This window comes from Cebus imitator, unplaced genomic scaffold (assembly GCF_001604975.1).
Source record: "Cebus imitator isolate Cc_AM_T3 unplaced genomic scaffold, Cebus_imitator-1.0 Scaffold384, whole genome shotgun sequence".
NCBI classification, from domain to species: Eukaryota; Metazoa; Chordata; class Mammalia; order Primates; family Cebidae; genus Cebus; species Cebus imitator.
The window spans coordinates 2,175,944-2,195,912 of NW_016107699.1; the positions used below are offsets into that span (position 1 = coordinate 2,175,944).

General features: G+C 64.0%; 3 protein-coding genes across 10 annotated transcripts in view; 2 read left to right on the forward strand and 1 right to left on the reverse strand.

The window, feature by feature from the left end:
• Positions 1-97: 97 nt before the first annotated feature.
• Positions 98-6,951, forward strand: CDHR5 (cadherin related family member 5). Of its 3 annotated transcripts, none has more exons than XM_017507862.1 (15): positions 98-329; positions 415-590; positions 883-933; positions 2,549-2,641; positions 2,764-2,865; positions 2,946-3,056; positions 3,150-3,320; positions 3,992-4,082; positions 4,249-4,346; positions 4,466-4,666; positions 4,816-4,929; positions 5,013-5,097; positions 5,196-5,597; positions 6,035-6,201; positions 6,388-6,951. In XM_017507862.1, exons 1-15 carry the CDS (start codon positions 245-247, stop codon positions 6,859-6,861), a joined length of 2,421 nt encoding a protein of 806 aa, XP_017363351.1. In that variant the 5' UTR covers positions 98-244; the 3' UTR covers positions 6,862-6,951. The 3 variants fall into 3 exon arrangements, with proteins under 3 accessions (XP_017363351.1, XP_037587053.1, XP_017363354.1); XM_037731125.1 differs by having other exon boundaries at positions 5,214-5,597; XM_017507865.1 differs by having other exon boundaries at positions 5,436-5,597.
• Positions 6,952-8,109: 1,158 nt separating this feature from the next.
• Positions 8,110-11,641, forward strand: IRF7 (interferon regulatory factor 7). 2 transcript variants are annotated; one of them, XM_017507868.2, is made up of 11 exons: positions 8,110-8,639; positions 8,904-9,156; positions 9,241-9,403; positions 9,488-9,695; positions 9,952-10,007; positions 10,086-10,311; positions 10,454-10,534; positions 10,620-10,700; positions 10,773-11,162; positions 11,250-11,368; positions 11,442-11,641. In XM_017507868.2, the coding sequence occupies exons 2-11, from the start codon at positions 9,137-9,139 to the stop codon at positions 11,595-11,597; spliced, it is 1,500 nt and encodes a 499-aa protein (XP_017363357.1). In that variant the 5' UTR covers positions 8,110-8,639; positions 8,904-9,136; the 3' UTR covers positions 11,598-11,641. The 2 variants fall into 2 exon arrangements, with proteins under 2 accessions (XP_017363357.1, XP_017363356.1); XM_017507867.2 differs by having other exon boundaries at positions 8,113-8,639; positions 9,949-10,007.
• A 458-nt stretch (positions 11,642-12,099) lies between these two features.
• PHRF1 (PHD and ring finger domains 1) overlaps positions 12,100-19,969 on the reverse strand; it is a 41,491-nt gene continuing 33,621 nt past the window's right edge. For 3 of the 5 annotated variants that reach the window (XM_037731122.1, XM_017507860.2, XM_037731123.1), the window contains exons 11-18: positions 19,575-19,756; positions 19,073-19,192; positions 18,192-18,346; positions 15,015-17,648; positions 14,382-14,533; positions 13,967-14,227; positions 13,338-13,466; positions 12,100-12,434 (exon numbers count right to left, since the gene is read on the reverse strand). In XM_037731122.1, the coding sequence (XP_037587050.1) occupies positions 12,291-12,434; positions 13,338-13,466; positions 13,967-14,227; positions 14,382-14,533; positions 15,015-17,648; positions 18,192-18,346; positions 19,073-19,192; positions 19,575-19,756 (3,777 nt within the window). In that variant the 3' untranslated portion in view covers positions 12,100-12,290. The remainder of the gene's footprint in view (positions 12,435-13,337; positions 13,467-13,966; positions 14,228-14,381; positions 14,534-15,014; positions 17,649-18,191; positions 18,347-19,072; positions 19,193-19,574; positions 19,757-19,969) is intronic. The other 2 variants (XM_037731124.1, XM_017507861.2) reach the window with 1 other exon arrangement.

Genomic DNA, 19,969 nt, shown 5'->3' on the forward strand with positions numbered 1-19,969 from the left:
ACCCTGTGCTTTGGGGTCTGTGGCCTGAGCCCCTGGTTGACCCCTGCCCTGAGTCCAGCTTGGGCCACATGACCATCCCTCCTGGCGGCCAGCCGGCCAGCGGGAGCCCCCTTGGCAGAGGCTGGTTGTAAAGGATCATAAAGCGGGTGGTGCCGCCCTGGGGCAAAGGTCGCTGAGGCAGGAACTGCACCAGCTCTGGGTGCCAGAGCCACTCGGACCCTCCCGCCAGGCGACGGCCGCCAAGATGGGGGCTTGGGCCCTGCTGTGGCCTCCCCTGCTGCTCGCCGGGCTGCTCGGCCAACCCCCGGGGGCCCTGGCCCAGGCCCAGTGTACGTTCGGGCAGGGGTAGGTGGGGGCACGGGCAGAGAGAGCTGGGGGCTGGGAGGCGCTGACCCCTCCTCTGCAACCTTACAGACTGCTCTGTGAACCAGACCTACTTCGAAGTTGAGGAGAACACAAATGTCACCGAGCCCCTGGTGGACATCCACGTCCCAGGGGGCCTGGAGGTGACCCTCGGACCCTCGTCCACCCCCTTCGCGTTTCGGATCCTTGGAAACCAGCTGTTTCTCAACGTGACTCCCGATTACGAGGTGAGGTGTGGGCGGCAGGTGGGCGGGGTGGAGGGGCTGGGGGGAAGGGCCCTCGGATCCCCAGGCCACACCTTCCCCGGGAGCCTAGGGGCTCTGTGCCCACAGCATCCACTGACATCCACGATTGGTGGTGCCTGCCTAGAAGGCCGGGCCATTTAGGGAGGAAGCTGCCTGGGCCCACGGCTCAGGATTGACCACTGCTGGTGGGGTCTGGCCCAGCACCTGTCCCCTTGGCCTCAGCCTCCCCACCTGTGGGGTGGGGTGGTGACTGCAGGCCCATCTGCCTCCACAGGAGAACTCACTGCTTCAGGCTGAGCTGCGGTGCCAGAGGGGAGGCTTGCTGGTGAGTACCTGCCCCGCTCCCCCGCCCGCCCGGCCACTTCTGCTGGGTTCAGTCCACAGCCACTCCCTGGTGACCTCACCTCGGCTCTGCTTTCAAATGCCACGGTCCAAGAGTGATGCCCACACTTCCTCCAGCCCAGACTCTGCCTCCAGCGTGCCCGAGGCTTGCACCCATTTCTTCAACCAGCACTGCCCCCGCCAGGGAGGCACCTTCATCCTGCCAGTCACTGGGACCGCTTCGGCTCCCACTCCCCCCACTGGTAAATCTGCCCAGCTCCACCCAGAAATCCACCATCCGCCCACCTGTACTCCCACCACTTCTGCAATTAAGGAAAATTGAGAATCCTGAGGCCAGCACAGGCCCCCACCTACCACCGGACGGCGGGCTCTGCGCCCTCTGCACACCACGGCGCGTCACCACACGTATCTTGGGATGTGTCTCTGAAAGACAGGGACCCTTTTTCCTTTGAGACGGAGTCTCCCTCTGTCACCCACGCTGGAGTGCAGGGGCAAGACCTCAGCTCACTGCAACCTCCACCTCCCAGGTTCAAGTGATTCTCCTGCCTCAGCCTCCCGAGTAGCTGGGATTACAGGCGCCCGCCACGATGCCCGGCTTATTTTATATTTTTAGTAGAGACGGGGTTTCTCCATGTTGGTCAGGCTTCTCAAACTCCTGACCTCAGGTGGTCCGCCCGCCTCAGCCTCCCAAAGTGCTGGGATTACAGGCGTGAGCTCCCGCACCCGGCCGGGAACCGTCTTTTTAAAACATAACCACCACGTCAATTTCACACCTGGGAAAAGTGGTCGCTCCCTGCCATCCCCGAGTGTCCAGGATGCCACATTCCCGCGGTCTCTGAAGGGCCTTTTACAATTTTTTGTTTGAATCGGGTCCAAGCGAGGTTCACACCCCACTGCCCCTGTTGGAAATCCTCCTGAGTTTCTGTGAATCTGCACTTTCCCGTTTCTCCCGCCTTTTTTCTTGGGGATTTGTTTGAAGAAACTGGATTGTTGGCTGGGCACGGTGGCTCACGCCTGTAATCCCAGCACTCTGGGAGGCCGAGGCAGGTGGATCTCCTGAAGTCAGGAGTTCGAGACCAGCCTGACCAACATAGTGAACCCCTGTCCCCACTAAAAATGCAAAACTTACCCGGGCATGGTGGCGCGCACCTGTAGACCCAGCTACTCAGGAGGCTGAGGCAGGAGAATCACTTGAACCCGGGAGGCGGAGGTTGCAGTGAGCTGAGATCGCGCCATTGCACTCCAGCCTGGGAGACCGAGGGAGACTCCGTCTCAAAAAAACGAAACCAGATTGTGTCCTCGCTTGAGATTCTGCCAGCTGCATCCCCAGCACCTGCATTTTTCCCGGGGGGAACCTGCTACTCCCCAGCTTTACAGATTCCATTTTGTTTATTGTTGTGAGTCCTGCCAGGACAGGCACCACCGGGCAGAGATTTGTCACTTGTGATCTCCGCGTCCCGGCACCGAGAACTGGGCAGCCCCCCTGCAGCCCCCCAACACTGAATGAGTGAATGCGTGGACGGATGGCCGTTGAGGCTGCACCCCACTCACGGCGGGGGAGGCTGTCTGTGGGAGAGGCTGACGGCCACACCCTACAGGTGACCCAGACGAGGGTGATTGTGTCCGTGCTGGACGTCAATGACAACCCCCCCGAGTTCCCCTTTACGACCAAGGAGATGAGTGTGGAGGAGGTGAGGCCAGCGATGCCGGGGCTGGACACGCGGGGCGCGGGGGCCCAGGGTGAGGGCAGGGGGCTCAATCACAGCGGGGTCCGCAGGGGCCACGGCCGGACCAAGTTCCTCTCCCTCCCCAGGACACTAAAGTGAACTCCATCGTCATCCCCGAGACGGAACTGGAGGCCAAGGACCCAGATGCCAATGACATCTTGTTCTACACCCTCCGGGAGGAGACCACAGTCAGTGCTGCCCACCCTGCCCCCCGGCACGGGCTCCTTGCCCTCCCAGGCTCTCAGGCTCTGCCCCCGACCCTCTCCAGGGTGCCAGTGACTACTTCTCCCTGGTGGGTGCAAACCGTCCCGCCCTGAGGCTGGACCGGCCCCTGGACTTCGACAAGCGGCCGAAGATGGCGTTCTGGCTGCTGGTGCGGGTGAGCAGGTTGCCCCAGCCCCGAGTCCCAGACACCTGAGGCCCCCGGACCCAGCTGCTCCCAGGCCTGATCCAGCACAGCCGGCCATTGCAGGACACCCCGGAGGAGAACGTGGAGCCCAGCCACACGGCCACCGCCACGCTGGTGCTCAATGTGGTGCCCGCCGACCTGCGGCCCCCCTGGTTCCTGCCCTGCAGCTTTTCAGACGGCTACGTCTGCATCCAAGCCCAGTACCTCGGGGCTGTCCCTACTGGGCACATACTGGTAATGGGGAGGGAGGGGCAGTGCACAGACGCAAGCATAGCCGGGGTCAGTGTCAGGGTCAGGGTCAGGAGAGGGTCGGGCCGATTGGGGGTGAAGCCAGTTTTGGTTGTGATTTTGAAACAAATACAGACTCTCCTTGTAAACCAATCCTTCCCATCTGGAGGTGGTGAGGGAGCAAATCTCCACACAGAGAGGACCGTGGGCCCAGGGAGGTGGGCTGGGGCCCTGGAGATCTCAAGGGACGGTGACGTCTCTGCCCTGCTCACAGTCACCACTGAGGCCTCACAGGCTGCCTGCAGACCTCACGGCACCAGGGCACCCGGGGCAGCGGGAACCCGTGCCTGGGTCACCGAAGGCTCGGTGAAAGGCGGAATGCAGACACCCAGGGTCCCGCCCTTTCTAAATGTTTCCTTACCTGTCAAGACAAGCCTTGTGCAAATGGGTCTCAATATTTTTGGGCAGTTTGACTCATAGTAAGGGACCCACGGGGGGTCACTGATTCTGATGCTGGGACAGCAGACGTCCCAGGCAGGCAAGGACGCCCAGCCGCCAGAGCGACAGGCCCCTCCTCGGCCAGCCCTGCCCTGGCTGACCTTGGGGGGAGCCAGAGGGGCCAGGCTGCGGCCATCCACCCCACCCCACAATGTGCCCTCCCCTCCGTCGCCCCGAAGCCATCCCCCCTTGTCCTGCGTCCTGGACCCATCTATGCTGAGGATGGAGACCATGGCATCAAACAACGCATCATCTACAGCATCCAGGGTGGTGAGTGGGGCCCGGCCCACAACAACACCCTGGACCGCCTCTCTGTCCCTGTCTCTGTCCCCACCTGGGGTTATGGAAGACCTAGGGCCACCTGGCAGCTAGGCAGAGCTGGCTGGGTCCCTGAGCCTCAGGGGGCTGTAGCTGAGCACTTCCCTCGTCCTCCCAGGAAACGTGAATGACACGTTCGTCATCCACCCAGACTCTGGTAACCTCACCATGGCCAGGAGTGTCCCCAGCCCCATGACCTTCCTTCTCCTGGTGAAGGTGAGGTGGGCACCTCCACAGGGGGCACGGCGGGGCCCCTCCAATCTGCACCTGCCCTTCCTGAGCCCCAGGCTCCAGCTCCACCTTCAACCCCACCAGTCCTGCCTCCCCGCCTCCAGGGCCAGCAGACTGACCTCGCCCGCTACTCAGTGACCCAGGTCACCGTGAGGGCTGTGGCTGCAGCCGGAAGCCCACCCCACTTCCCCCAGAGCCTGTACCGTGGCACTGTGGCGCTTGGCTCTGCAGCAGGTGTTGTGGTCGAGGACGCAGCTGCCCCCTCTCGGCCTCTGAGGATCCAGGCTCAGGACCCGGAGTTCCCGGTAGGCAGCACACCAAGGCTGATGCCCGCTGCCCGTCTGGCTGCCTTCCCTGCCCAGGGTCCCTGGGCCCACCTGGCCTCCACGCTGCAGGCGGGTCAGAGCTGCATGTGGGAGGCAGCCTGGCCGGGAACTCAATGGGGCCTCTCCAGGACCTCAACTCGGCTATCACGTACCGAATCACCAACCACTCAGACTTCCGGATGGAGGGAGAGGTTGTGCTGACCGCCACCACACTGCCAAGGGCGGGGACCTTCTATGCAGAGGTGAACGGCAGGGCGGGGGGATGTCTCTGAGGGTGTGGGGCTTAAAGAGGAACCCAGGAGGGACAAGCCCCTTCCTGCCCCAGGTTGAGGCCAACAACACGGTGAGCCTGGGCACTTCGACCACAGTCATTGAGATCCAAGTTTCCGAGCAGGAGCCCCCCTCCACAGGTGAACCCCAGGGCTCTCCAGATAAGCCCTTCCCTTCCCCGAGGCAGGGGTGCAGGGGACGGGCAGAGGCAAGCCCAAACACTCTTCTCGGCCCCCAGATGTCCCCCCCTCCCCGGAGGCCGGAGGAACAACTGGGCCCTGGAGCAGCACCACTTCCAAGGCCCCCAGACCCCCTGGCCCCTCCCAGGGGCCCTCCACAACCAGCTCTGGGGGAGGCACAGGCCCCCACCCACCCTCTGGCACAACTCTGAGGCCACCGACCTCACCCACACCCGGGAGACCCCCAGGTGTAGAAACCAGCACCTCCCACCAACCGGCCACACCCGGTGCGGGCACAGCACAGACCCCAGACCCAGGAACCTCTCAGCCGATGCCCCCGGGTGTGGGAACCAGCACTTCCCATCAACCGGCCACACCCGGTGGGGACACAGCACAGACCCCAGACCCAGGAACCTCTCAGCCGATGCCCCCCGGGGTCAGCAGGAGCACTGCGTCCTCAGGTAACACCCACTCCGTTTGCCAAGGAGTCGCCCTTCACTCCCCGACTCGGGACGCTGGGTGGTCCGGGACACACTGTGGGAAGGGGCCACACTAGGCTGGCCTGGCCTGACCATGAAATCCCAAAGAGGGGTCTGTTCAGGACTGACAGACACCCAGAGTGAGGCGAGCTATGATGTGTGCAGGGAAGACCTGCCATCGGCGATTCCCACGATTCCCACGGGTGCCGCTCTCCCTGCAAGCCCCTGTGCCTCTTGTGAGCGGCCTGGCCTCCCCGGGGCCCTCAGGGTCTCACTGGGACACGCAGCCCCCTCCAGCCAGGGTCAGCAGAGCCAGAGCTTTGGGAGACGGCCTAGGCCTGGGTGGTTTCCAGGCATCCCGAGCCTGGCACAGGTTGGCCCTGGGCACTCAACAGTGGGGATGACGGTGTTTTTGGCAGGGATGCCGGGTGACCGACCCTCGGAGGACAAGCGCTTCTCGGTGGTGGACATGGCCGCCCTGGGTGGGGTGCTGGGCGCGCTGCTGCTGCTGGCTGTCCTCGGCCTCGCCATCCTAGTCCACAAGCACTATGGCCCCCGGCTCAAGTGCTGCTCTGGCAAAGACCCGGTGAGGCCCAGGGCGGAGGGCAGGGCAGGAGGATGGGGCAGGAGAGGAAGACCGGCCAGGGGAGGGCAGATCGGCAGGTGTGGGGGGGCGTCCAGGTCCAGCATGGACTGAGGGTGTAGACAGGCCAGGGCTGCAGAGACTCAGAGGCCCAGGGACTCCGCTCACACCCTCCCTCCCTGCCCACAGGAGCCTGAGCCCCTCGGCTCTGACAACCCGGCATTCCAACCTGACCACGAGGCCAACTGGGCACCTGCGCCCAGCCCCACGCACGACCCCAAGCCCTCGGAGACACCACTGATCCTCACGGAGCCCACGACCCCCAGCCTCATGCCGCCCGGCCCCTCGCCCTCCAGCCCCGAGGCCCCTGGCCCCTCGCCCCCCGGCTCTGCCCCAGAGTCCCCGGCAGCGGCCCACAGCGGGGGAAGCCCCGTGGCCATGAGGTCCATCCTGACCAAGGAGCGACGGCCAGAGGGCGGCTACAAGGCCGTGTGGTTCGGTGAGGACATCGGGGCGGAGGCGGACGTGGTCGTTCTCAACGCGCCCACCCCAGACGTGGATGGCGCAGGCGACTCCAGCGGCGGCGATGAGGACGAGGGCGAGGACGGGGTGTGGGGTGGGGGTCCCCACGATGCGCCCGGAAACGACTCCACCTACATCTAACGAGGCCCCTCCCGCCGCCCCAGCCGGGCACTGGAGGTCCCGCTCCCCCAACCCCTGACCCAACGCAGAATAAATCGAGGCTCCCGAAACCCAGGTGGCGGCGTGGGGTGGGCACCAGGGTCTGTGGGGGGTGGGGGGTGCCCCACTCGCTAAGGTCCCCCATGGTCCTTGGTGCTGGAGCCCGGGTGTGCAGATGGAGGTGGCAAGTCCAACCAGGCTGTCCCCACCCCAAGCGCACTGCAGCACTTCCCGTAAACCACCTGCTGTTCCTGCGCCCTCCCCAGGCTTGGGCCAGCTGGCCCGGCAAGTTCTTCCCCTGCTCTAACCACAGACTGAGATGGGGACCTCCTCCTCCCGACCCGACACAGAGGCTGCCTGGGGGAGGCTGAAGAGCCAACGCAAACCCTCAATAAGACGATGGGCTTGGATGCTGGTGGTCTCAAACACCTGCCAGGGGTCCCAGTCCCCTTCTGAAATCTTCGTGCTTGGGCTGGGGTGCAACAGTAAACGCCCCTCCAGAGGCCTGGACTGAGGCGCGCTGGGGTGGGCGAGTCTGTGGGGCCCAGCAGGAGGGACTGCAGGTGGGGGTGAGACACACGCCCCCTCACTTCTCTCACGGCCGGAGCCCCATGCCCAGAACTATCAAGGGGTCCCTTGAGAGTCATCAGCACTTTCCCTAATGAAAAGACACCACTAATTCCTTTCCAAATGTTTTAACTGAGAGAGTATCTGATATTCTTGGCAGAACAATCTCAAGAACCCAAACGGGGCCGGCACCGTGGCTGCGCCTGTAAGTAATCCCAGCACTTTGGGAGGACGAGGTGTGCTGATCACCTGAGGTTAGGAGATTGAGACCATCCCGGCCAATGGTGAAAACCCGTCTCTACTAAATACAAAAATGAGCTGGGCGGAGAGGCTCGAGCTTGTGGTCCCAGCTGTCAGGAGGCTGAGACAGGAGCGCTCAGAGGAGAAGGCTGGACCCTGCAGAGCCGTCTCAAAACAAAACAGAAAAAGGAACTCAAAAAACGCGACACTGCCCCTCTTTCGAGGCACATCCACCTCCATTACCCACTTCCCTTTTGAGACTTGGTCTCGCTGGCTCGCTGGGGCTGGAGCGCAGTCTGCTGATCTGGGCTCACTGCAGCCTCGACTTCCTAGGCTCAAGTGATTCCCAAGGAGTTGGGACTACAGGCCCGTGCCACCACGCCCGGCTAGTTCTTGTAGTTTTAGTAGAGGCTGGGTTTCGCTGTGTTGGCCAGGCTGGTCTCCAACTCCTGACCTCAAGTGACCGGTGACCCTGGCCTCCCAAGGTGCTGGGATGACAGGCATGAGACACGGTGCCCGGCCCCACCCATTACCCACTTCTCAATGCGCAAAAAGGACCTGCTTTTGCCTGGGATCACGTTTCCCTTATACGTGGGGTCCCCAGCTTATCCCACTGTGTCCTCCACCCCCCGCCCCAGGCGCGGAGGGGCTGCTTCCCAGAGGAGGAGCTGCTGGACCCTGCAGGGCTGAGCCACGCGGGCAGGCAGAGCCACCGCTGTCCGCCTCCGCCGCTCCGCTCTCCGCGCTGCCCGGGGCGGGGTCCGCTGGCCGCCTCCGAAAGCAGGAACAGGCCGCGCGCTCTTCGCGGAAACACCCGCCCGGCCACGTGACCTCTTCGGCAGCACCTGCAGCCTCTCGGGCCCCGCCCCCGGCCCGGCCCGGCCCCCATAAAAACGCCGGGCTCCCGCTTCCCCGCGACACGAAACTTCCCGTCCCAGCGGCTCTGGCACCAGGTACTCGGAACTCCGGGCCCACGCGGTGCGGACCCGGGAGCAACAGCCTCCGCGGGGGCTGCGTGACCCCCGAGGGGGAGAGTCCCGGGCTGGGGGAGCCCGAGGGACGAGGGTCGGGCGGGGAGAGACTCGGAGACCGGGTTCCGCGGAGTGAGACCCGGACGGGGGTGGGTCGGGGAGGGAGGGAAAGCGCCGCCCGCCGTTTAGGTTTCGCTTTCCCGGGAGCCTGGCCCGCCCCCGACGCAGCCCTTCCCGTCCCCGCAGGGCCCGGCCTGCACCCGCCGGCCTGGCCTGGACGCTGGCCTCTCACCTGCGACTTCATGTGTGCGCGCCGGCCACACCTGCAGTCACACCTGTAGCCCCTCTGCCGGGAGAGCCACACCAGCCCTCGGTCCACACCTGTGACCCCAACCCCCGTGACACCGGGCCACGCGGCCTGCCTTCTGCAGCGACTGGAGCGTCACCCTCCCGTTGAACACCCGACCGCCGAGGGAGCGATGGCCTGGGCTTCGGAGAGGTGAGAGCCCCGCCCACCCTCTCCAGGCGCCCGTCCGGGGCGCCCCGCTGCCCGCCCTGACTCCCCGCGGCCCGGCACCCACAGGACGGCCCCACGCGTGCTGTTCGGAGAGTGGCTCCTTGGGGAGGTCAGCAGCGGCCGCTACGAGGGGCTGCGGTGGCTGGACGAGGCCCGCACCTGCTTCCGCGTGCCCTGGAAGCACTTCGGGCGCAAGGACCTGAGCGAGGCGGACGCGCGCATCTTCAAGGTGGGACCCCGCCCCGGCCCGCCCTGGATGGGAGGGCGCACCCAGGACTCCGGGCCGGGCCCACGTCCTCTGTCCCCTCTCCAGGCCTGGGCCGTGGCCCGCGGCAGGTGGCCGCCTGGCAGCAGCGGAGGTGACCAGCCGCCCTGCGAGGCTGCGGAGCGCGCCGGCTGGAAAACCAACTTCCGCTGCGCCCTGCACAGCACGCGTCGCTTCGTGATGCTGCAAGACAACTCAGGGGACCCCGCGGACCCCCACAAGGTGTACACGCTCAGCCAGGAGCTGGGCTGCCGAGGTCAGCGACGCTGGCTGCCCAGGGCGCTGGCATTCATCCCAAGTAGGGAAGGGGGCACATTCCCGATCAGATGTGCAGTTTTAGAAGCTGCTCTGGTAGGGGCTGCCAGCAGCCCCAGGAGACCGGGAGCCTCCCCTCCTCGGGCCGCAGCCCTAAGGGTTCACAGCCGGGAAGCTGGTGAGGGCTGCTCCGGGCTCCGGCTGTGTCTCTCACTCTGGTCTCGGGGCCTAACCCCTGCCCCCTCCTCCCTCAGAAGGCCCAGGCACGGACCGGACGCAGGCAGAGGCCCCCCTGGCCGCCCCTCCCTCCCAGGTAGTCTCCTCTCTGCCTGCCTCTCCTCGCGCCCAGGCCAGGGAGCCGCGCAACGCTGAGTCTGACTTTTCCCCGCAGGCTGGGCCCCCAGGGCCATTCCTAGCACAAGGAGATGCTGAACTCCAAGCCCCAAGCCTCCTCCCTGCCCCAGCCGGGGACCAGCAGGACCTCCTGCTTCAGGCGGTGTTGCAGAGCTGCCTGGGGGACCATCTGCTGACAGCGTCATGGGGGGCAGATCCAGGTCCAGCCGAGGCTCCTGGAGAGGGACTGAACGCGCTTTCCCCGACTGGGGGCTGTGCTGGAGGTGTGAGCAGTGCCAAGGGGAGGGTGGAGCCCCAGGGAGAATGGGAGGAGCCAGTGTCCCTGGACAGCCGCTTGAGAAGGGGGAGTGGGGAGCTGAAGAACAGGAGGGGACCCCCATTCCCACTGTCCTTCTCCCTCCTCAGACCCAGGGCTCCCTGCTGAGGAGCTGTACACATGGGCAGCAGAGGCGACCCCCAGGCCCCAGCCTCCAGCCCTAACGGCAGGTGAGAGGGGTAGGGGTTGGGGGCCTTGGGGCACAGGGAGGGGGTGGGGATGAGGTGCCAGCACAAGATTTCCTTCTGGATATAGGCGAGGCCACAGCCCCAGAGCCCCTGCCCCCGGCAGAGCCATACCTGGCCCATTCCCCAGGTGCCTGCACTGTGGTGGAAGGTGAGTGCACCCTGGGAAGGGGTCAGCCTGTCCCCACCCACGCCCACTACTCACAGCTTGGTCTCCATGCAGAACCCAGCCCAGGGGTGCTGGACGTGACCATCACCTACAAGGGCCGCATGGTGCTGCAGCAGGTGGTGGGGCGCCCGAGCTGTGTGTTCCTGTACGGCCCCCCAGGCCCAGCCATCTGGGCCACAGACCCCCAGCCGGTGGCATTCCCCAGCCCTGCTGAGCTTCCGGACCAGAAGCAGCTGCGCTACACGGAGGAGCTGCTGCGGCACGTGGCCCCGGGGCTGCAGCTGGAGCTCCGGGGGCCGCAGCTGTGGGCACGACGCATGGGCAAGTGCAAGGTATACTGGGAGGTAGGCGGCCCCCCAGGCTCCGCCAGCCCGTCCACCCCAGCCTGTCTGCTGCCTCGCAACTTCGACACCCCCATCTTTGACTTCAGAGTCTTCTTCCAAGGTCAGTGGGGCCCCTGCCTGGGGTGCTGTCTCCAGGGATCCTGGGGAGCAGCTGCCTCCAGGTACTCAGCAGAGCCTCCTTCTGCAGAGCTGGTAGAATTCCGGGCACGGCGCCGCTGCAGCTCCCCACACTGCACCATCTACCTGGGCTTCGGCCAGGACTTGTCAGCTGGGAGACCCAAGGAGAAGAGCCTGGTCCTGGTGAAGGTGAGACCAGAGCCTCGGGGAGGGGTGGCCATGTGTCCAGGCCCACTGACAGACGCCTGATGCCCTCTGGCAGCTGGAGCCCTGGCTGTGCCGAGTGTACCTGGAGGGCACGCAGCGTGAGGGGGTGTCTTCGCTGGACAGCAGCAGCCTCAGCCTCTGCCTGTCCAGCGCCAACAGCCTCTACGATGTCATCGAGGGCTTCCTTATGGAGCTGGGGCAGCCTGCCTAGAGCTGGCTGTGGCCGCCCAGTCTAATAAAAAGAGCCCCAGAACATGCTCTGCTGTCTTGGCTGGCAGGGAATCAGGTCCAGGCTGGATATGGGTGGGGCCCAGGGAGGGAGGGACCTCCACAGCCTCCCTGCACACCAACTCACTTCTGTCTTCACCACACACATTACAGGCAATAACTGACTCAAAGAACAGGGCCCTTGACAGGCAGGTGGCCCTTGCCATTTGTGTAGAGGGGAGGGGCAGCACCTCCCACACCCGACTCCCATCGTCAGGCCTCAGGGCCGCCAGTGCTGCCCCTGGCCTCTGGGAGGCAGCTGTGCCGACTGCAAAGTAGAGCAACTATTTACAGGAGCACAGCGTGGCTAGAGAGAGAGTCAAGACATTCCTAACCCAGAGACAGGTGCACACGCAGCTGCCTTACCACGGACGCCCCCACCCCCGCCGGAGCCTCTCCCAGTCACCAAGTGCTTTACCTTCTAAGTATTAAGTCAATCAAGAAACTTCTAAAGATAATCCATTTTTGATAAATTAGAATGGAAACAGTGTATCTATAATATACATACAAAAGTGTCCAGTTTTCAACTGTGAGGGAGACAGGCACACGGACCAGGTGTCACCAAAGGAACCCGAGGGCAGGTGTGCTGGTGCCCCCCGTTTTCTGCCACTCCCAACAGAGCTCCCGGGGCACGGCCTCAGCCCTCGGCACCCTGGGTGGGCGGCTCCTCACCAGACTCCGCCTTCTTGTGCCTGCGCATGTGCCGGTACTTGTCCACGTAGGCCTTCACCAGGTTGGCCACCTTCACGGGGTTGATCTCCCCACTCTTGCTGTGGCAGATCTGGAGAGAGAGAGCCCATCACCCAACGTCCTTTCCAATCCAGAGGTTCTGGGCCACAGCCGGGGTACCTCACCTGCCCTACACAGGAGCAGGCCTTGGGTGCTGGCACGAATACAGATGGCAGCAGGGGCCGCCCCACTCACGTGAGACCCCCATCCTGCTTGCTCTGCCACATCACAGGGCCACTGAGGGTCCCACAGTGTCGGGGGAAGCATGAGCCTGAGCTCAGAGACCGTGGGTGTGAGACCCATCACCAGGTACCTGCTCACCTCTGGGAGTCTTGTTCTCCGATCTGTAAGCTGAAGGTGGGCTGGGCAACTTTATTTTTTTGAGCTGGAGTCTTGCTTTGTCACCCAGGCTGGAGTGCAGTGGCGCCATCTCAGCTCACTGCAACCTCCACCTTCTGGGTTCAAGCAATTCTCCTGCCTTGGCCTCCTGAGTAGCTGGGATTACAGGCATGTGCTAATTTTTTTTATTTTTAGTAGAAACAGGATTTCACCACATTGGCCAGACTTACTCCTGACCTCAGGTGATCTGCCCACCTTGGCCTCCCAAAGTACTGGGAGGACAGGCGTGAGACACTGCACCCGGCCTTGGGTATTTTAAATATCTGAGAACATACCCGCATGTGCCTTGCAGGCACTGAAGCACCTCTTCCCTAAGCATCTGCTGGGGCAGCCCCAGGCCTGCAGCCAGGATGTGGCAACGCAGACCCCTGACCTGGTTGGCTGGCCTCAGGCCCGCACTGGGTTTCACCCCAAAGTCCGTGTCGATGAGACAGTACCGACCTGCCACACGGCAGCAACGTGCTGCCCGGGACCCAGAGCTCCCACAGGCACACACACGTGTGCACAGCCCCCGGGACCCAGAGCTCCCACACGCACACACGTGTGCACAGCCCACCTTCTGCACAGCCTTGCGTAGGATGTCCTTGTATTCCTCCTTGGTGACCTCCCTCTTCTGGTAGAACGGCTTGATGGCCAGCTTCACCTCCTCCACTGCGCGCTCCTGCACCTGCAGCTTCTTCATGTACTAGAGAGAGCACGCGCGTCACGCCACGTACTACGGGGGCACGCGCGTCATGCTGGACGTGGCTGGGCAGGGGCCTGGGGTCCCTCTGGCCACAGGCACTGTGGTTCTGGACACGCAGTTCAGAGGCACAAGGACCGGCTTCCGCCCCTCAGCTTTTTGAGACAGAGTCATGCTGTCGCCCAGGCTGGAGTGCAGTGGCGCAAATGTCTCACTGCAGCCTCCACCTCCTGGGTGCAGGTGATTCTCCTGCCTCAGCCTCCCGAGTAGCTGGGATCACAGGTACCCGCCACCACACCCGGCTAACTTTTATATTATTTTTTAGTAGACATGGGGTTTCTCTATGTTGGTTAGTCTGGTCTCCAACTCCTGACCTCAGGTGATCTGCCTGCCTCAGCTTCCCAAAGTGCTGGGATTACAGGCTTGAGTCACCAGGCCCGGCCAACAACTTTAGTTTCAAAACAAGATGGGAACATGGGGGAAGGGGAAGAGGCAGGACTCACCTCCTCCTTCTTGGTTTTCTCTGCAGCTAGCCTAGGAGTGGGGGCCTTCTCCTCCGAGTTGCTGGCTGCAGTGGCTTGGCCGCCTGGCTCTGAGGCTAGGGTCAGGGCAGTGGGCACTGGGGCCAGGGTCTGTGCTGCCCCACAGCCCACCAGGGGCAGGCTCCCCTGCAGGATGAACTGGACTGTGGGCTGGCTGACCAGCGCACAGGGTGGGATGCTTGAGGGCTGGGCCAGGGCCGGAGGCAGGCTGGGGCTGTAAACCTGGGAAGGACATGCCCCACTGAGCACAGGGCCTTACAACTGGCAGCCCTGTGCCCAGGAGCCATGAGGCCTCAGCCCCAGCCTGGTGTAGCGTGTGTGGCATGGGTGCCAGGCTACTGCCCACAGCCCACAGCCCTCCAGCCCAGGCACCCACCTGAGAGGGGTCTGTGTCTGGAAACCCAGGCTCCGGAAGCACATGACCAGGAGGGGGCGGCTCGGAGAACACCTGCCTGATCCCTGTGGGGGCCACGTCCTCCACATCCCAGGCTCCTTCTCGGGGCTTCTGAGGCCTGTGAAGTGGTGCCCCTGGGGACCCGACAGACAGGGAGGTGGGTGCTTTGTGCCCACCCATGCCCAAGATGCTGCTCACAGCTGGAAAAATCCAGAAAAGCACCAGGAACAAGGACCACAGAGCAGCCCTCAGATCCACCCCCAGCAGCCAGGGGAGGGGAGACATATGCCAGCTCCTAGCCCGACCCCCCTACCACGACCTGCTCGGCCCACCTGCAGGGAGACCCTGCCCCCCCATCCCACTCTTCCCTGGCCTCAGAAGCTCCCTTGTGGCGGTCAGGGCCCTATTCACCCAGAGGCCCTGTCCTCTGCAGGTCTCGGAGTCACCAGGGGCCTATCCTGGACAGGGGCCGGGCCCCTACACCCTACTCACCGGGGGCTCAGTCCTGGACAGAGGCCGGGGTCCTAACCCTACTCACTGGGGGCCTGTCCTCATTGGGGTTCGGGGCCCGATTCTCTGGGGGCTGTCCTCAGTGGGGACCGGGGCCCTACTCACGGGGGACTCTGTCCTCAACAGGAATGCTGCTCTCCGACTCCTGCAGGTTCCAGGTGACCCGCTTCACCAGGGCTCTGGTCCGCAGGAGGGGGGTCTGCGAAACCACCTCCTCAGGCCTGGCCGCCTCCTGCACCCTCCCACTCATGGTAGGGCCATCCTCCTTCCCCACAGGCGCCACACCCAGGGAACCGGGCGCCTCGGTCTTCTCAGCGACATGCAGCTCCTGGTGGTCCTCTGCCAGGGGTGGGGGCTGTGAAGCGTCTTCATCGTGCATCAGCGACACCTCCCTCTGGATGGCGGCCAGGCTGGCTGCGGGCAACGCAGGCTTCGGAGGGAGGTCGCGCTCCGGGGAAGAGTCTGTGCTTTCGGGAGAAGGTGGTGAGCTCATGTCATCGAGCTGCATGAAAACAGCTTCATCTGAGAAATCGTCAAAGACATGTCCCGCCTCCACGGAGTCGCCATAATCCAGATCGTCAGGCGTGCACTCGGCCACCACCTCCAGGACAGCGGGGACCTGCAGGGGGACCTGGTCGGCCACAGCCACCTCCGGTGAGATATGAGCTTCCACCAAGGCTGGCGACCTGGCTGGGAGGTCTTCCCGCACCGGCTCCCCCTGTGGAAGGGGCGATGGGGACGCCTCCCTCACAGCTCCCTTCCTCTCTGGGGACCGGGAGCGGCTGCGGGGCAGGTTCTCGTGGGACCGTGGCCGCCTGTGCTCCCGCGCCCTGTGCTCTGAGCTTGGCGACCGGGACCTCCGCTTCCTCCGGTCTCGGGGCCGCACCGCAGTCTCCTTCCGGTCCAGCCGCTCACGGCTGCGCTCCCGCTGGTGCTTGTGCCTGCGGACCCTCTCCAGGCTGCTGGGGGGGGAGCACTCCCTTCCCCGAGGTCTGGACCCTGATCTCCGCGTCTTCTTCTTCCTGCCCTCATAGTGCTCGTAGGAAGAGCTGCCCGGGCTCCCCGAGCGTGACCGGGACGTCCTCCGGCTGCGGCCCCAGGGGGCCCGCCTGTGCTCCCGGCCCCTGTCCTTGGCTTTCTTCCTCTTGGCTCGCTCTCGGCTGCTGGAGCGGTCGCTGGAGGACCGATGGCTCTTGGCCTTGGACCGCTGCCTCCTGAGGCGCTCCTCGCCCACCGACGGCGACCCTGACCTCGAGCTCCTGTCCCTGGATCCGGAGCGTGTCCTGGAGCGTGTCCGCCGGCGCTCCCTGGATGCCCTCTTCCTCTTGGCCTTCTTCCTGCTTCGGGAGCTGGACGTGGAGCGGGACCGGGAAGGGGGCCTGAGCTCCACGACCCGGTGGGTGGCTGCCTGCGGCACGTCCGGGCTGGGCGGGGCTTCCGGCTCCAGGACTGTCACACAGGTCACCGTCCGCTCCTCAGAGCCAAAGAAGGTGCTGCAAGACGCTCCATCGTTGTCCTCCCAGGGCTCTGAGGGGGACAGCCTCCGCACCCGGGCAGCCAGGCCCTGCCTCTCCATGGGCTCCTCTGTGCCTGGCCCCTCTCGCTCTGTGTCAGAGGCCCCCTCGGCAGCCACCGCGCCCCGGAGCTTGGACACGGTGGAGGATGGCCCAAGAGGGGGCTCGGGCTCCGTCCCGAAGACACTCTCCACCGTGTAGGAGGTGACGCAGCGCACAGCCTGAACCGTCTGGACCTTCGGGCTGTTGATGGAGATGGTTCTCGTGATCTCAGAGGGCAGGAGGCCGGGGCCGGACCTCTCGGGGCTGCTGCTGGGGGCGCTGGAGTCAGAGCCGGTGGGGTCCGAGGGGTCGTAGACCTCGCTCCGCAGCTGCTTTGTCTTCTTGATGGAGAAGAGGGGCGAGGGGTTCTCCTTCCTCTGCTCCTTGTTGTCCACGGGCCGGAATGTGTTACAGAAGCCGGGGCTGGAGAGTCGACTGGAATGCGCCGTGTTTCCAGGAATATTGATCCGGAAGCTCTCAAAGGTTGACCCAACCCCTTTCCCTCTTGAGGATCCCAGTGGGGCCAAACTGCCATGGGAGCTGGGGGCCGGAGGCCGGGAGCTGCCTGTGTGCGTGCCAGGCTCCCGCGGGACCCTGCTGCTGGCCTCGCTCTGTGCCCGCACACCTCGCCCCGGCTGCCCGGTGCCCTCCCTGCCGGTTAGCCGGCTGATACACGCGCTGGGGATCTCGATGCTCTGCCCAGGGTCCGGGGCCGTGGCCTGTCTGCTGCCGCTGCCGTCTCTTCTGATCTTTGGTATCCTGGGTAGCTCAGAGATGTCCACTCTTCTGGGCGCTGGTTTCAGGGCAGGCCCTGGCACCACACTGCGAGATGGGGGGTTAGAATCTCTGCTGGAGCTCTTAGACGCGGCGGAAGCAAGAGGCAAAGCGTGCTTGCTGGTGCCGCTGAACCGGGGGCTGTGACTGTGTCTTACGCCAGGCGCACTCCCATTTGACAAGTTCCGAGCCTGAACCGGCCCAGGGGTTGCAGAGAAGTCCAGCCTCATAGGCGCCCCCGATGTGCGGGCGGGGATGCCTTGACAGCTGAGCCCTGAGCCCTGTGGCCTGCTTCCCGAGGGGCCTTGAGCCGGGCTCCCTGAGGGCAGCGCTCTGGGCTGCAGGCAGTCCTTGGACCCTTCTTCCCCTCTGGACAGACCGCGTGAGTTTCGCTGAAAAGAAACTGGAGCTAAAAAACAAAAAAATCAGTGCAATCACTTCCCACCTGCTCTTCGTAAATGCTACTGGTTTAACTTTTATTACAACTGGTTTTCCGTGAGGTCGTGCACTTTAAACTCCCATCTGCCTGTTGAGGTGAACACCTCGCCTTTCCACACCTGGGGAAAGAGCTGCTTCAACAGCCACACTGTGGATGACAAGGTGCAGTGCCCGAGGCCGTTAGGACACGACATTCACCAGGGGCGGGCAGCACCCCATTAAGACATATTCACCAGGGGCGGGCAGTACCCCATTAGGAAATGATACCACCCAGGTACTAGGGGCCATACCCTGCAGCTGTGGGGCTCAGTAAGAACTCGGGGCAAACTGTGAACTGCTCAAGAGAAATCAATGGAGAAAATGGCTGAGCCCTTGGGAGCAGGCTGAGGATCAGAAGCCCAGACGGAGGCAGCTGTGCAGGGGGAGGCACATGGCCGTGTTGGGGCGAGCACTGGGGTCAGGTGGGCGGCCCTGTCAGGAAGAAGTGGGCGGCCGTGCTGGGGGAGGCGCTCACCTGCCCTCTTGGCACTGAGGGAGCCGTCACGGTGGATAATGACGTCACTGCTGCCCAGCATCAGGAGACTCTGGCCTGACAGGATGCTGCCCAGCAAGTCGGGCACTGGCTCCTCCTCCACATCTGGCTCCGGCACCGCCGCAGGAAGACGCCTCCTGTGGGCATAGACCCGAGGCCCTGCCATCACTGCCTCTCACAGCCCATGGGCTGGTACCCAGGCAGAGCCCTGCAGCAGGCGGGAGTCGGGGCTAGTGGGGCTGGACGGGGCCTGTGCCTCCCCCACAGTCCTGCTCCAGATGCTGTTTTGAGAAGAGGTGCCCCGACAGACCTCCCAGAGGGAAGGAGGAAGCCCCACCTCCCAGCCCTGCCTCCAGGGAAACCAGGTGTTTCTGGGAGAAGTCACCTCTGATGCCTTGGCCACACTCCACCATCAGGCGGGAGGGGGCAGACAAGCATCTTTACCTGTTTTGTTGGTTTGGGTTAATTTTTTTCTTGAGCCAAAACAGAATTGGCCAAGAGATGACCTCTGATGATAGCCTTACTCAACAGGGCCCCTGCTCCTGCGTGAGATGGGGTCCCTGTGCTGGTGGCTCTCAGGCCGGGGTGGGGGCAGAGGGGCCACCTCGTGGAGGTGCAGCAACTCCAGTCCATGCTCGCGGGCAGGCCGTGGCCTCCAGTCCATGCTCACGGGCCGTGGCCTCCATGCAGGACAGGCTGAGCCCTGCCTTACGCCAGAGCTCCGTGACGAGTGTGACGGCTGAGGGGAGGTGCTGAGGCCACCCAGGACCACAGAGACCCAGGCTGTCATGGCCACACCCTGGAGCCCCCAGCTGCAGCCCCACTGCCACCCCCACTCCCCAGAAGCCTCTGCCCTCACACACCTGGAAAGCCCCACGGAGACAGGCCTGGCCACAGGCTGGTGGGACTGCAGGGCCGACTGGGACAGCGCCCGTCTCTTGGCACTCAGCGGGGAAAGGGGGTTTGCAGAAAGCTCTTCACTGCTAGAGGGAAGAACATAGGCCAAAGGGAACAGGTGACTCCCAGCTCCCAGAACCCTCAGCCCAGGGAGACAGCACTGAGAAGGGTGGCCGAGCGCTGGCCATGGCGGCACACGCGATTCAGGACCTGCACCAGACCCGTAAGTTCCACGTGGCCCACCTGCACCGAGTGTGGCGGTGGGAGGAATGGCCACCCTCACAGACACGAACCCTAAGGCCTCCGCGTGCACCTCGGGCCCCATACACACAGGTGTGATAGGAGGAACGGCCACTCTCACTCAAAAACACGAACCCTGAGGCCTCCACGTGCACCTCAGAGCCCTGTGGCCACAGCCCCCATGGAGAGGAGCAGGTGCCCATACAGGACCATCCCCCATTCGGTCACCTGTCGAAGGGGTCCAGCTCATAGGGGTCTCCAAATAGAGACAGAGAGGCAGCTCCAATGTCCGCTCGCAGCAGCCCCAGGGAGGGTTCCACCGGCTTGAACACTGACGGAATGCAGGTGCTGTGAACAGGCCTGCCTAGGCCCAGTGTCCGCGCAATTCGGGAACGAGTGGTGACTTCACTCTGAATCCAATAACAAAGAACAAGATTAACGGACAAGCAGGAACGACAACTACGAAGGCTCTACAAATGCCAAGGCTTCATCAGCAACAGCAAACGTGAGGGAGGGTGAGCATTAAGGCAAAGCCAACCGGCTTCACGCACACCGATCACGAGCACCACAAGCAGACCCAACGCCGCACACACCCATCACGAGCACAAGCAGACCCAACGCCG

Excerpts from the sequence above, each read along its gene's own strand:
- CDHR5 (XM_017507862.1), top strand. The coding sequence starts at position 245 with ATGGGGGCTTGGGCCCTGCTGTGGCCTCCCCTGCTGCTCGCCGGGCTG. Across the intron at positions 330-414 it reads GGCCCTGGCCCAGGCCCAGT|ACTGCTCTGTGAACCAGACC; the intron begins GTACGTTCGGGC and ends GCAACCTTACAG. Across the intron at positions 5,598-6,034 it reads CAGGAGCACTGCGTCCTCAG|GGATGCCGGGTGACCGACCC; the intron begins GTAACACCCACT and ends TGTTTTTGGCAG.
- IRF7 (XM_017507867.2), top strand. The coding sequence starts at position 9,137 with ATGGCCTGGGCTTCGGAGAG. Across the intron at positions 9,157-9,240 it reads ATGGCCTGGGCTTCGGAGAG|GACGGCCCCACGCGTGCTGT; the intron begins GTGAGAGCCCCG and ends CGGCACCCACAG. Across the intron at positions 11,369-11,441 it reads AGAGCCTGGTCCTGGTGAAG|CTGGAGCCCTGGCTGTGCCG; the intron begins GTGAGACCAGAG and ends GCCCTCTGGCAG.